Genomic DNA, 15,064 nt, shown 5'->3' on the forward strand with positions numbered 1-15,064 from the left:
CTCTATGATGTTTTTCTTCATTTTAATTAGATTTCGTTAATTGTAGGTGTAGATTTTAACTGTGTATTGTTAATATATAGCATACTGTATGTATATAACTGTTTCTCAAATCCACTCTCAGCAGTTAATGCTGTCCTTGAGGTTTTTTTTTCTGTTCTTTAAAGACATATTTCAAAATCCTAATTTTTCATATTAAATTGTTCAGAATGGTGCAGTTTTCTGTGGAAAACTATACTATATATTAAAGGGATCATACAAATGGGTTACAAACAAATACTCTGTTTGTAATAATGAATAAAAAAACTAAGTTTAATATTTGTAAAGCCACATGTGACTTAAAAAAACAGTTAATAGTAATGATAATAATAATATAATAATAATTTTTTTTTTTTATAGTTTTTGTTTAGTTTTTGTAACATAGTCTATACAATATCACACATTTGTGGGAGTCTTTTTGTCACTCTTTTTTTTTAAAACCTGAATCTGGTTTACTTAGAAGTAGAACAGTCGGAGGCATTGAACCAGTTTAGTTCCCAAACAGCTTCACATCACATAACTCCTGTGTGAAGTATTTGATGCTCACACACTCGTTCTCTAATTAGCCTTGTTTTACAGGTTGGTTGTACAGTTGTTGTGCTTAAAACCTTGTCACCCTGCTGCCTTATCTCAACTTCTCCTGCGCTTTAGTTCTGAAATCCTCTAATTCGAAGTGCATTGCAATTTCTTTTCATGATGACATTTTTTTTCTCTCATTTGTGGCTGATCCTCCTGACCAGTGAAAGAAAAGCCTGTGAAATGAGGCCAGGACTACTTGTAAGGGGAAAAGGTCATGCTTTGTTCTATGAGTAGGAGATGTTCAAAGAGAGGGAGATTATTCTGATCAGATCGCTCAAATGGAATGTGGAGAGGTTTTCTCTCGCACTGATTTCAGAAGGAACAAATGGACTCGAAAGGGCAGCTGTGAACGTGGGATTGGGTGAGTCAGCGTAGGAACGTGGGTTACCACGCACCCTGGTGCCTCCTCACTCCATCCCCAGCAGCCCCTCTGTGTCTGAGTGCCCACTTCTGAATGTGAGTGTGTATGTGAATCATCAGGAACTTCAGTGCTCTCAATCAGAGACTGCAGTGCAGTGTGTGTGTTAGAGACATATGCATGAGACACCGCTTGGATTGAGGTGCTAATGAAGACGTGGAAGTAATGAAGATATTAATTGAAGAGGATGTGTGTTAGTGTTGAGATCTAAAAAGCATATTATTCTCAGTTGTGGTATAAGAGTTATTGTGCAAAAATGAGGGATATGTCTTATTTTTGACTCATTTCACCTTCATACTTTTAACCTGTAATTTTAGGATTTAGTACATGTAGAAATAAGTGCATTTATAACTATATCTAGTCACGTGAAACCTTTGAATTATACTTGCACACACTAGTGTAATGACAATACAGTATAATTTTGTGAATATATTTAATATTAAATATATCTTCCAAGTCACAAATTCTCATTAGCACTAGGGGCCTGGCAAGCAGTAATGCCACTTACATTTACATTAATAGCATTTGGCAGATGTCCATATCCAGAGCAACTTACAATTATCTCATTTATACAACCGAGCAGTTGAGGGTCTTGCTCAAGGGCCCACAGTGGCATCTTAGCAGCACTGCGATTTGAACTCCTGACCTTCCGACCAGGAGAGGATAGAAGAAGAAACACTTCTAGGAAAAACACAAGATGGAAAGAGAAAAACATTAAAGCACCATCAGTGCTTTAATCAGATTTTTCTGTTAAAGATCTCCTGCATATATAATAAACAGCCATAACAATATCACAAAGTGGTAGATTTTCTAGGATGTCTCAGGATCCTACATATTCTCAGTGAAAATATGATTATGATGGTTCGCTCTGTTCATAGATCTATGTGTAAATGTTAACTACTTGTATGTTGTGTGTCTTCTGTTTTACTTTCAGTCAATCATGGAGCAGTTTAACCCCTGCTTGAGGAACTTTGTAGCCATGGGAAAGACGTATGAGAAGGCTCTTTCTAGTGAGTACATTGACACCAATTTTCTTCTATCCAGCTATGTGGTTCCTTTCTCAGGTCCATATCCAGCTCACCTGCTCGGTCAGGTGCCAGTGTATAAGCTGATATGGGAATGGTAAGCGCATATATTGCTGGATTCTGGGTGAGGTTATGACCAAGAGCTTCATAACAGAACACGATTTCCCTGCATATGTTTTGGATATAAGAATGCAATGCTTGTTTACATGTTCTAAATGTACTGTATGTTAAAAAATGTGTAATTGTGTGTGGGGACTTTGGCTTCCTCTGTTGTACTAATATCACCAGCTGTTCCTCGTCAAAATCCATCTGCACCCCCTGGCATCCCTTTCACCCATGCTTGGCTTCATTAAACATCACATCACTTTGTCTGATAAACTTCTGTCTTTCGTTTCGCTTTGTATGAGTGGACATTTGGACAGTTTGCACATGGAGACACGGGGACACAGTCATGGCGAGGCAGCCGTCGTCACATGGTGTGCTGGGAAACAGGAAAGGCAAATTGGAACACGGAGCAGGCAGAAGTAGGCCAGGCTGAGATGTGTGAGTTAGTGCAGTCTCATAAAAGGGAAGGGAAAAAGGGAACAGTGCACTTGAGTATCCAGGACAAGTATGGCTGAAACCTGCAAAAAGTACAAGGACAAGCAGTTTTTTTTTTCCAGGTCATGTCAGGTGCATTTCTTGTTAGTGTATACAACAGGGAGTGTATCACAGAAACCACAGCAGAAATCTAATTGTTAAGTACTGTAAAAGATTAATGTATTATAATTCAATAATTAGTTTGAATAATGCTAAGACAGTAGGACTAACATGTAAAGTACTCACTGTTACAAGGAAACTGCCGACCCACAGTAGATATGATATGGATTTTAATGAAAAGCTCTGATTGCATTTAATATCTCCATTATATACCTAGTTGAGATAAAATCTCATTTGTGCAAATGCACCACACTTCACCCTGCAGCTGTGTGCATGTGCGATTGTGTGCGGGTGTGTGTATGTGTACCAATGCAGCCTGATGTGTTAAAAATAGTCCCAAAGCCCAGAGTGGGAATTGCTTTCCATCATGCCAGCCCTGCCTGGGCCAGTGCCACTGTGGGTTGAAGGATCTCTTCACTGGAATAGTAAATATAGCAAGTCTTCTAGACTGAGAACAGAAATCCTCCACCAATACACCAGTGCAGATATTTTTAAAAAGACTTAAAAGAATGTGAATCAATTTCTCCATGGGCTCAAATGGGATTAGTGGAAATTAAATGAGGTTGTTCGGTATTCTCCGCCTTTTTACTACACATGATCCATCTCATCTGCTAATTTTTGGAGTTTTCTTGTAATCAGATTAATGTGTGAAGGGCAGTGGGTTTCAAGGCCAGGATGGAGGCAGATTGCCCACTACAGGTGAGCATATTATAGTTGCTGGCTTCTTTGATTTGAGCAGCTTCCATTAACGCTCTGTGCTTCTGCATCTGGCCTTTTGACTAAGGTAAATGGTAATAATAGTGCAAACCATTAGACATCATCTGGTTGAAATGATTATGGAGGATTGAAGTGGTCCTGTTGGTTGCTCTGTTTTACTCTTTTCAAAACCAGTTCATTTGCATTTGGCAAAAGTCTCTCCACTCTGAGCTCTGTTCATAATCCTCTTTTTTTCCCAGCACTCTCTTCACCACATACTGTAATGGAGCAACAAAGCCCACTTCGTTTTCAGCCCCTAATCTTCCCTGAACCAGAACACACTTGTCATCGCTTTGCATCAGCACCGGATGATGAGTCTCTTTAGTCGTACCTGATTGAAGCAGGAGCTTGCGTGCCCTACATCCACTGTTTCCACTCACCATTTCATATTGCGCTGTAGATTATGCTGCACTGCAGAAGCTTTAATTAGTGTCCAAGAGACACTGTGAGTTGGATATGTTTTTTCATGATTCACGAATGATTGTTCCTAATTAAGTCTTGGTGTATGTTCACTAAACACTGATGTTTATACTTGTTAACCTATCAAAACCTAGTTTAAATATTCTCCATCTTGTGAATTCAGACAGTATATCTGCTATGCTGCAACGGTCCTCTGGTTGCTATAAGTGATACTCGGGGCTCATTCAAGTGGCAGGCCAAATGTAACTCCTGCCCAGATTGGTCTTTTATATTCCTGCATTTTTTTGTGCATTGCAGCCCAATCCCAAGCCGCTCCTCTCCATCATGGAATATAAATTTTCCACACACCTGTTCTAATAGGATAAGGAAGCCATTACGGGTGTAGGGATGCCCGAGGGTCATAGAGAACTAGAACATTCCCGTTTTTGATGTCCCAAATGCTTCCATGTTTTCAGGTGTGACATTTGCAGCAAAAGGCTACTTCGACGCCCTGGTCCGGATGGGTGAACTGGCCAGCGAGAGTCACGGCTCTAAGGACCTTGGTGAGTTATAGACCATAGCTGCAGTGCCTCATGCAGTGACCAGGACGTTAATTTTTGGGATTGTGTGAAAATGTCTGATTCATAATTGATAGTGCGACCTACTGAAACATGGCCAATCTCACATATGTGTGCTTTTTCCAGCACAAAAATCATACATTCTTGTCAATCTGTTTGCTGTTTTATTCAGAAGGCATACTTGTATAGCAAATGCTTATGCTCATGCCATTCTGGCATACAGGTTTAGATTTGACTTTACTTTGAGCTGAAGGAGAACTTTCTTATGTTTCCTTGAATGATTGTTTAGAAATGATGTGTAGTTGATCATCTTTATGTCTATAACTATGTACTATGTACATTAGTACACACACTGATGACAGGCAAGCCAAAGACCTATGCAAGATTTACTAAATGTTTATTTGAGAATACAGTGTTTATTATTATTATTAAGACTGTAAGATATCTAAGGCCAATTTAAAGCACCCACCTATACACTATGCTTTGTATCTAAAGAATGTGTGCCAATTGAAAAGAAAAAAGGTTAACAAAGTGATTTTATTTTTAGAGACCTCTACTGCCTGTTGGGCAAATTGCAAAGGCATTTCCAACACTACAAGCCTTCTCCCTAACTACCTCGGGCAGGGGCTAAGACTGAGCTCTGTACTAATTTTTGAGTGCCTGAAACAAAAAAACCAGTGAGATCCATAGAATAGCATATTGCAATATCATAGTTCTTTCAAGGTGTCTTTGACATTACATAAATATCAAGCACACCATTAAAGCAACAAGAATGATTTTATCCTTTAATGGATGATTCTCTTTAATTGGTCCATAACAGTGTGGTATTTCTGAAATTTGTACAATTCGTAGGTCTCTACTACAATTGTTGAGAGAAGGGTATGGAATGTACAGTGATGTACTGGGTGCTATAAGCTTTGAGGTTTATAAATGAACAGAGATAAAACCTGCATTAGGTTGCTTCAAGGTCCAATAGCTTGTGGTCACTTGGTAAATTGGCTTTAGGCGGCTTTCAGCACAGCATCTATTGATATCAGAGCAAAGGCTTGGTGTGATGTAGTTGTGTGGAAGCTCTGCAGTGACCTGCTTCTTAAAGCAAATCTAATTCTGATAACAAATCTCACTGAAAAAATGGAATTTGGGGGGGGGTCTACTTTCTGTCTGTATTATTTATTGCAGACTTTCAGGCTGTCTTTTTTCGTAAATGATTATTTAGTACATTGTAGATATTTCATCATTACCTCTATAATCAGATTAGCTGATGTATTTTTTTATGCAGTCAGGCAGGAGTTTTTTCTCCAAAACCGATAGCAAAAATTGTTTATCAGTACAATAGCTTTATAAATGTGTGTTGATAAGTAGTATAGATCCCCAAATGTGTGTTTAGTAGTATAGATTCAATATAGATTCCCAAATGTGTGTTGTTAGTAGCATAGATTAATGATAGATTCACAGTTTTTCAGAACTATAGCTTCATTTATAGGTTCACAAACATGTTTTGTTCAGTAAAACTCACACAATATAGGTGTTTGAGAGTAGTATAGGTTAACAAAAGTGTTACATACTACAGTTCATCTATCTATCTATCTATCTATCTATCTATCTATCTATCTATCTATCTATCTATCTATCTATCTATCTATCTATCTATCTATCTATCTATCTATCTATCTATCTATCTATCTATCTATCTATCTATCTATCTATCTATGTCCTATACATAGCATATGTATAACTTGTGAAACGACGTAGATTTTTTTTCTTTTACATCTTTAGAAGAAACAGGGGCTATAAAGAGCACTTCTCTTTTAATACTGCTGACAGGCATGAATACACTGAGGGTCACTGATGCAGCATAACAGGACTGTCTGCAGCTTATCTAATAAACAGTGTGTGTGTGTGTGTGTGTGTGTGTGTGTGTGTGTGTGTGTGTGTGTGTCCGTTTCTTAGATGCAGCTGCTCTTTCTCACACTCTTTAAGAAAATGCATCTATTCGCCACACCCCTCTCTCTCGGTTCTCCGTGCATCATTTCTCTTGTTTGCTGTTTTGCCCGTGGGTAGATATCTGTGAATGTTTCTACAATAATGTCTTGCAAAAAATGGGAAATTATTCTAAAATTCAGTAATATGCAGAGACTGGAGAACTGCAAGGTGGGACACAGTCCCAAAGTATTGATCCACAAAGAATGCATTTTAGCATATTCATGCTGTACTAAGACTTATGCACAGTGATTCTCTGATCCAGAAGGCTGAGTGATTTTGAGAGGCTTTTGAAGATCAGTGTTTGTGTAGGGTGTGTGTATGCCTGAGTTTGTGTCAAGGACTGCAAAGCCCGAATAAGCAGTTTTTTTGTATGTAAGGTTAAGCTATATTTCATTTTGTCCCCTGCTTTTCTCTGAGAGTATTTTCCATCGTCTGTTTGTGTACAATATATTTGTGTACTTTAGTGTGTGCACAAATTCTGCTTTGACTAGAGAATAAATTAAAATGATGGAGAATTAATTACAAATACCTCTACATGGCACATTACTGATGAATCGTATGTCAACTTCTAAGCCATACGCTGTGAATCTCAGAAATCGACTCCTCCGTCTTCACATTCTGAGACGTGTGATGCCACTCCTTTTACACACACCTTTTCTTTTTAGCTTCGCTGCTATATAAAGACAGATAAATCTACTGGAGTAATATGGGGGGGTGCATTGATTTAACTATCTATAATTGCAGCTCTGACAATAGAACCAGTTGCAAGACAAATTAAAGCTATATAGTGAATTATTGCAATTATTTGAATATGGTATATTTTTTTATAATACTGATGAATACACAGGGATATAATAGTGGCCAATTCACTTAATCTAACTGTAAAAAAAAATTAGAACATGCAAGAAGATTGATATGTTGAAGAAATTTCTTTAGCTAATTTTTAAAGGAGTCTTCAGTGACAGTGCTTTATACCAGCCATTCAGAGTATAGTAAGCTTTACACTTTCATATTTCACTGCAACACGAGTTCTGCTTTATCTTCTTTTAAATATTATTATTATTATTATTATTATTATTATTATTATTATTATTATTATTATTATCATGAGTAGTCTTAATATGAATCTCAAGAGTGCAAAAGAGAGGCTTGTGAGTGAGGTTCCAGCCTCGGATTTGCTGCTGCTGAGTAATGAGGAAACAAGCATCAGCTTGTTTATTAAAATATCCTTACACGAGTCAGAAAGTGTCATATAGTGAGACTGATATGAAAAATATAGCAGTATGTAGAGTACTTGCGAATGATGTGAAAACAGACCGAAGAAAATCGTAATGGTGTAGATTGTACTAGCAAAATGCGATGCCCCGGCCATGCTAAGTGAGGTGTTAAGTTCCTGCATTATGCTGATGAATTCATTACTCTTGTTAATGTATACTGCATTCGCTGTATGGACCAAGAGGTTGCTGTGAACCACTGATGTGATTGACACCATGAATTTCTCAAGATAACCAATAGCGTTTTAACCTGTAAAAAAATGATACCGGTGCACAGTATGTGTCAGAAGTCCCTTACATAATTAGTTAGGGAGAAACCTTGACAGTTACACCCAGCAGTCTGTGATTAGTTGGTGTAATCTCCCTGTCCCTTGTGTAACCTCGCTGTGTGAAAAGAGCTGCATGGAGCACTCCGGCGCTCATCACCCTGCACATGCAAGAACGTTGCCTTCCTGAGGAGAACACTGCTCTAAAAATAGAGCGCACACACACACACACACACACACACACAGACACATGCGCGCGCCTTAGTACACTCTGTTCTGCCGCAGAGAAAGGCAAAATGGGGAAAGAGAGTGTAAGAGCGAGCAATAGCACTGTCCTAAAATGGCTTTTTGGTGATGTCAGTGTTGCCTGAACCAGCCTCCACTGTCTGCCTCCTGCTCGCCGCACGAGTGTGTGGGATACTAAGCAGCTTCCGGTTTCCTTCTGCCCAAATATGGTCAACATCCTGGGTAGTGACTGTGCTTTATAGAGGCTGAGCTCAGAATGCTGCACTACCACAGCCTCCTCTGAATTACAGATGATATGATATTTATGTGCAAACATTTTTACTCAGTGCTGATTAGTTCACCTCGAAATAAACTCCGTGCTTGTGCTGTCAGAAAGCAACTTGAGAGCCTTTAGCTAATGAATGCCTGCAAAACAAGGGCCTAATTAAAAATCCCTAATCAGCAGTTTACAGACAATAGCAAGATAAAATAGCAGACCATAGACACGTTAGTCCAAATTTAGTCCTTCAACATCCACATAGGCATTTTTAATAGTCGAATAAACATGTCCCACTAGTTACTTCCTTTGTCATTCTTGACATCTCTTTTAGCCATTAATAGCTGAGATGTCCACCAGCATGGAGAACAGCCGCAAAATGATGTACTCCTTCCAAAAATCTTTGAAAGTAGTTTTATTTGGTTTTGTAGGATTTTGTTTTACTTCTTTTGCTCTGTCTAAGTTTTATGCCTTGCAGGTGGCCATGTTTTGAAGGACCAGCTTCCTCTTTAGGAAAATGTCACATGAAATATGCCTTGCATAATGCTCTGTTAAATCATACAGAGAGCTTGTATTTTTTTTTTTTTTTTTAGATCAGGAAGAAAGTGCACACTAACACTTTCTGTGAAGAATTTATTTTCTTGTATGATGGACTGGCATCTTATCCAGAGTGTACTCCTGTCTCATTCGATATACTGTTTCTAGTACACAATCTGGATCCAGTGTGACACTGATCAGGGCAAAGCACTCACTTACTTTCTAATATGTTTATATTTTGTACTTATGTGAGTAAAGCTTTATTCAGGACTAAAGGGACAAAAAGAGTACCCAGTGACAAGTAACAATTTGGTACCAATTTTTACTCAAGTTTATCTGCATGGTAATTGATACTATTTACTAACAATAATTAACTCTTAACTCAGTACTGCATCTTAGTCTTAAAAACAAAAACAAATATATATATATATATATATATATATATATATATATATATATATATATATATATATATATATATATATAAATCTAATAAATATATGATAAACTATACAATACATGTAATATTTTTATTTTTAAAGTAATACGTTAAATGCTATAAATAAGTACTGCTACCTTCAAACATAAAACATCAATGGAACAATAACACTATAAGACTTTTACTAATATAAAACTAGTATTGCGCCTTTCACTTGCCTCTTGAGGAAAAAGCAGTGGACAAAACAAGGAAGTGGACCTCAAGATACAATCCACAATGTTCCACCTTTGCACATTTGTAAATAAAGTGGTTTGGAAATGCTGGTCTCCAGCCAGCAGAAATGAATAGGCTGAAATTAAGTTTTTAAAGGTTGCCTATTTTCAGGAAGCAGTTGAGTAAGTGTTAGGGGAATTTTATAGATAATTATGTGATGTTGTAATCACAGCTTTTCAGAGGTGCTGCTGAACATCTTTGCACCTCAACAGGTGTCAAGTGAAAATGCAAAACACCGTTTTAACACCAGACTGACATGTCTATTATCTGACATATGGACACTCACCTGCCTCACCAGCAAAAATGCTCACTGCAAGAAAGTTTAGAGCCATGGCTTAGTGTTATACTCCACCTCAAGTTTCAGCTTACCTTAGTGTCTTAGCTTTCACATGCTCTATTCTTGTATACAGCAAACAGTTCAGAATGATAAAGAATGGTGATATATCCTATCAGTGTTAAATTTTAGGAATATCCCATGAAGGGTAGCTTCAATATAGTGGGAACTTTTTATGCTGGACATTAGCACATTAAGCCAAGAGGCTTTGTAGAAATTCAGATTAAGGACTTGTAATAAGGAAGCTTTGTGTAATAGTGAAAAAGTTTTATTGTGCACAAAAATAATTACGTTCATCTGTTTTCATCAACATACCTCCTTACCAGTTATTGTAAGTGCTACTGCAGTCATCAATCTCAGTTGTAACAATGAAACACCCCTGATTCTGTCTAAATGCACTCCTAATATATTATTTTCTATGATTATCTATCAGAACATTCAGAGGAAATGTGATATGTGACACTTCACATCATGTAAGGTTTATAGTAGATTATAACATTACTTTACATTACTGGAAGGAGTTTCCAGGGTAAATGCTTAGTAAAAAGCTAAATTTTTTCCTTGTCTTTGTTGAAAGAGGCAAAAAAGAGAGTCTGATTAGGTTTGCTATAGGTGTTCAATTTCAAACATATCTAGCCTTGTGATTTTGCAAACAACTTTCATTTTAATAAAATATGTAAAACCAGTGATGTCAACTGGACTGCTGTCTGGTTAGACTGAAACGTTAGTAACTTCCCTCAGATTGAGGAAGCTAACTTTCCTCAGATTGAAGAAGCTAACTTCCCTCAGATTGAAGAAGCTAACTTCCCTCAGATTGTAGACGCTAACTTTCCTCAGATTGAAGAAGCTAACTTCCCTCAGATTGTAGAAGCTAACTTCCCTCAGATTGTAGAAGCTAACTTCCCTCAGATTGAAGAAGCTAACTTCCCTCAGATTGTAGAAGCTAACTTCCCTCAGATTGTAGAAGCTAACTTCCCTCAGACTGTAGAAGCTAACTTCCCTCAGATTGTAGAAGCTAACTTTCCTCAGATTGAAGAAGCTAACTTCCCTCAGATTGTAGAAGCTAACTTCCCTCAGATTGTAGAAGCTAACTTCCCTCAGATTGAAGAAGCTAACTTCCCTCAGATTGTAGACGCTAACTTCCCTCAGACTGTAGAAGCTAACTTCCCTCAGATTGTAGAAGCTAACTTCCCTCAGATTGTAGAAGCTAACTTCCCTCAAAAAGTAGAATCTAACTTCCCTCAGATTGTAGAAGCTAACTTCCCTCAGACTGTAGAATCTAACTTCCCTCAGATTGTAAAAGCTAACGTCCCTCCGACTGTAGAAGCTAACTTCCCTCAGACTGAAGAAGCTAACTGCCCTCAGATTGAAGAAGCTAACGTCCCTCCGACTGTAGAAGCTAACTTCCCTCAGACTGAAGAAGCTAACTTCCCTCAGACTGTAGATGCTAACTTCCCTTAGACTGTAGATGCTAACTTCCCTTAGACTGAAGAAGCTAACTTCCCTCAGGCTGTAGAAGCTAACTTCCCTCAGATTAAGAAAGCTAGAAGAAGGTACTGAATTGCTCCACATGACATCGCTGATTGCATACAACGTTCTCCCTCTAGGAAGTATACAAATTTTAATAAAAAGTAAGTAAAAAAAATTCAGCTTAAAAAAATTAATGTGAGTATGGATTCAGCTTGGTAATAAGGTGCTAATGGTTATCACTAGAATCTGTGTGCTGCATCATTATTATGCTGTCGACTTTTATTACTTTACCCAAGGTCATAGTGGTGAGGAAGGATATAAATTATGTAATGTAGCACCAAGTGGATGGAATGATATCAAGAAAAAACAGGAGCAAGCAGGAAAACCAGAAGGCATGGGAAGTAAATAGATGCAGCATACAGTACATACCTGTACAAACAATACATACCTGTGTGAGAGGGTGTGGAGGAGAAAAAACAGACATTTTATTATAGAAAAAACTCTCTGTGTGTCTCTCAGTAATGAGTCTCTCAATCCCTTTTTCACAACTGATCAGGTTCATCATGAGAGGTTGTAGATTACCTCCTGTAGTTTTCTCTGCACCATCTGCCTTCTCTCATATTAATGATTCAGTATTAAGGGTTATATTGCTTTACACGCTAATCAACACTTTTTTTTTTTATTAATAAAATCATATTAGGACTTGTTAGCATTCTCTGTAGTTGGTGATAGTTAGTGTCTGGAAAGTGTTAAGGATCGCAACAACAATCTAAAGGGGTTTGTAAGTTCAATATTAGACTCTGAGAATGATGTTTCTTTTGATTCCAATTATGAAAGCCACACTAGCCAATCGCAAGGTCTCTGTTAGCATAGATCCTCTGCGACATAGCTTCACAGGAGAGAGTAAGATTAAGTTCACATCAGTGGCTTTGGTTTGATGTGAAAAATGTAGCTGTGTTGGCTTTTTCAGTGGATGCATTTGGAACTTATGGAGTAAACCAGAAAACATTCCAGTTACTTGTAATCTAAAATGTTGGGCATTGGTCCATATTTTTACTTCTATTCACTGTTAGGCCCAAAACTATTAGTTTTTTGGCAGTTTGCTAGAGATTTAACTATGTTTAGTTCACATGTTCCAAGAAAGTGGAAACTCAAAATGGAATTTATGAAACATAGATTAAAAAGCAATGATTTATCGATTTGTTACAAGACTGAATATTTCTTCTATTTTCAAAGATATTATATCTATACAAAGTATTTATGAAATAAATCTGATTTGGTCCATGGAGTGTTTTCACAATTAAATAGGTCCCTGGCTGAAACCAAATATTTGATATTTCTTCAACTGGAACATACTTGTTATTTCTGGTTAAGCCACTCACGTTCCTTTTCCCAGGTCTTTTTCTTTCTTTGCAAACTTTGTACAAGGGACATTTAGAAAAGCAGATTTATTTTTGAAAGCGTTTTGAAGGCCTGTAAAGAAGCACAGTTAACATTTCTTCGCTGCAGAAAGGAGGACCTGCAGCCATCGATTGCTGGCGGAACGCCCAGCTGCCGCTATTGGCTTTAATTGCTCAGATTTTAATTGCTCCAACCCTTCAAGCCCACACAACAATATGCTGAAGGCCTCATAAGCCTTGGCTGTGTGATCAGTGCTGATTATCAGTAAGCGGATTAGAGCACAAGTGGATGGAGGGAAGGAGGAGCAGGTGGAATGGAATTAGATCACCGTGGTGCTGACTGAAACCAAGACATTGGAGTGTGCTTCTTTGAACATGAAGGCAGGCATGGCAAGATCAATGAACAAAGGTACACAAGGTTGTATACCTTCTGTCCCTCTGTTTTTGATTATTGTGTGTGTGTGTGTGTGTGTGTGTGTGTGTGTGTGTGTGTGTGTGTGTGTGTGTGTGTATAGTTTAATCATGGGTGCAGGAGGAGGAGATAGGGAAGTTAACTTCTCTTTACCAGCACTTTTTTACCAGAATTTTTATTAATTTTTTTTTATCTTTATTTATATTATGATCAGTATAAGAAGACAAGTAAGTGCTACTAGTGGCATGCCCAGGTTTTTCTGCATCTAATTTAAATGCACCTTTTTATGCATCTTATTGTATATAACAAAAGGATGTATAATGATTGGTCACATGAAAACAGTAACTTTGTAGTTCTGTAGTTCCTAATGCACAACAGTCAAAATCTTTACAACTCTAATATAATATTTTATAACTTCTGATATAAGATCTGTCCCGGGGTTTCATTCTGGGTTTTGACTGTCTACATGTTTTCATGTCTATGAAGGTTTTCTCCATATAACCTAATTTCCTCCAACTTTTCAAAACATACCCATATGCGCATTAGGTGTGCATCTGATAGAGGGATCCAGTGTAACTCTGTTAACTTTGTTCATCGAAAAAGATGTAAACGTTCATATATTCTCACTTTCAGAAGTATAGAAAAATGTAAGTGGCTTTTCATTCAGTGTTTTGGCTCAACTTACTACTTACAAGCCCTTCCAGTGGGAATAGAACAACAATGATAAAACCAGTTCCCATATATACAGCAATACCAGTGCAAAGGGGTTGGGGTGAGTGTAATTACAATCTAAATACTTACAAATGTAGAAAAGAGACATGAGAGCAGTAAACATTTGTTATAAAAATAGAATTTAAATAGATGTAAGTTACATGCTTACAGGAATTGTGGCTGCTCTGTTAAAATTGTGAGGCAGATGACTTGTGAATTGGTCATAAAGCCATTTCTTATATTCCGTGATGAACACTAAGCTCTACGCTGTACTTCATCTGTGAACACACACACATACACACACTGTCTTAGATTTATTCTGAGCTTCAGAGCTGATTAGATGTGTAGTACTATAAGGCTCGGATCAGGATTTGACCTGGTGTAAAGGAATAATAACGGCACATAAGGCCATGCTTTATGAAACCCACTGTGCACTGTGTACTCAACATTCAGAAAGATTTAGACCTTAGTCCAAACCTCCAATTACTGTGTGTGTGTTAGGAGACCTGAGTAAACAGATAAAAGCCGACAGAGAGAAAGCTGTGCGAGTGTGTGACCCTGAGCATCTCAACCTCTCATTTTCACATTAGACAGTAGCATAGCTGTCGCATTGATCTGTATGGAAGAATGGGTTTGGAAGTGGACTAAAGAGCTGGCAGGAGGTAGAAGTGCATTAAGTTTACACTGCTCTGTGACATCTCTACTGCATTAGCACTAAGACAACATACTCACCAAACACTGTGACTCAACCTGGAATTGAAGGTAGAGAGATATAAAGCCCATGTTCATGATGCGAATGGGTGTGTGTGTGTGTGTGTGTGTTTGTGTGTGTGTGTGTGTGTGTGTGTGTGTGTGTGTGTGTGTGTGTGTGTGTGTGTGTTTGTGCATGTTATCCACCATGGCCATGTATGTAAACACCTTGTCCTGTAAGGAACAAGGGGGGTGTACTAATGGTTGTTTCTTAAAAAAATCA

General features: G+C 37.8%; 1 protein-coding gene across 20 annotated transcripts in view; it reads left to right on the top strand.

The window, feature by feature from the left end:
• baiap2b (BAR/IMD domain containing adaptor protein 2b) overlaps nucleotides 1–15,064 on the top strand; it is a 49,448-nt gene that overhangs the window by 8,086 nt on the left and 26,298 nt on the right. For 11 of the 20 annotated variants that reach the window (XM_083556568.1, XM_083556564.1, XM_083556578.1 and 8 more), the window contains exons 2-3: nucleotides 1,968–2,043; nucleotides 4,389–4,475. In XM_083556568.1, coding sequence (XP_083412694.1) covers nucleotides 1,968–2,043; nucleotides 4,389–4,475 — 163 coding nt within the window. Of the gene's footprint in view, nucleotides 1–1,967; nucleotides 2,044–4,388; nucleotides 4,499–12,850; nucleotides 13,387–15,064 lie in introns of those variants that run through there. The other 9 variants (XM_083556581.1, XM_083556580.1, XM_083556574.1 and 6 more) reach the window with 4 other exon arrangements.

Source organism: Silurus aristotelis, assembly GCF_946808225.1.
Source record: "Silurus aristotelis genome assembly, chromosome: 12".
NCBI lineage: Eukaryota > Metazoa > Chordata > Actinopteri > Siluriformes > Siluridae > Silurus > Silurus aristotelis.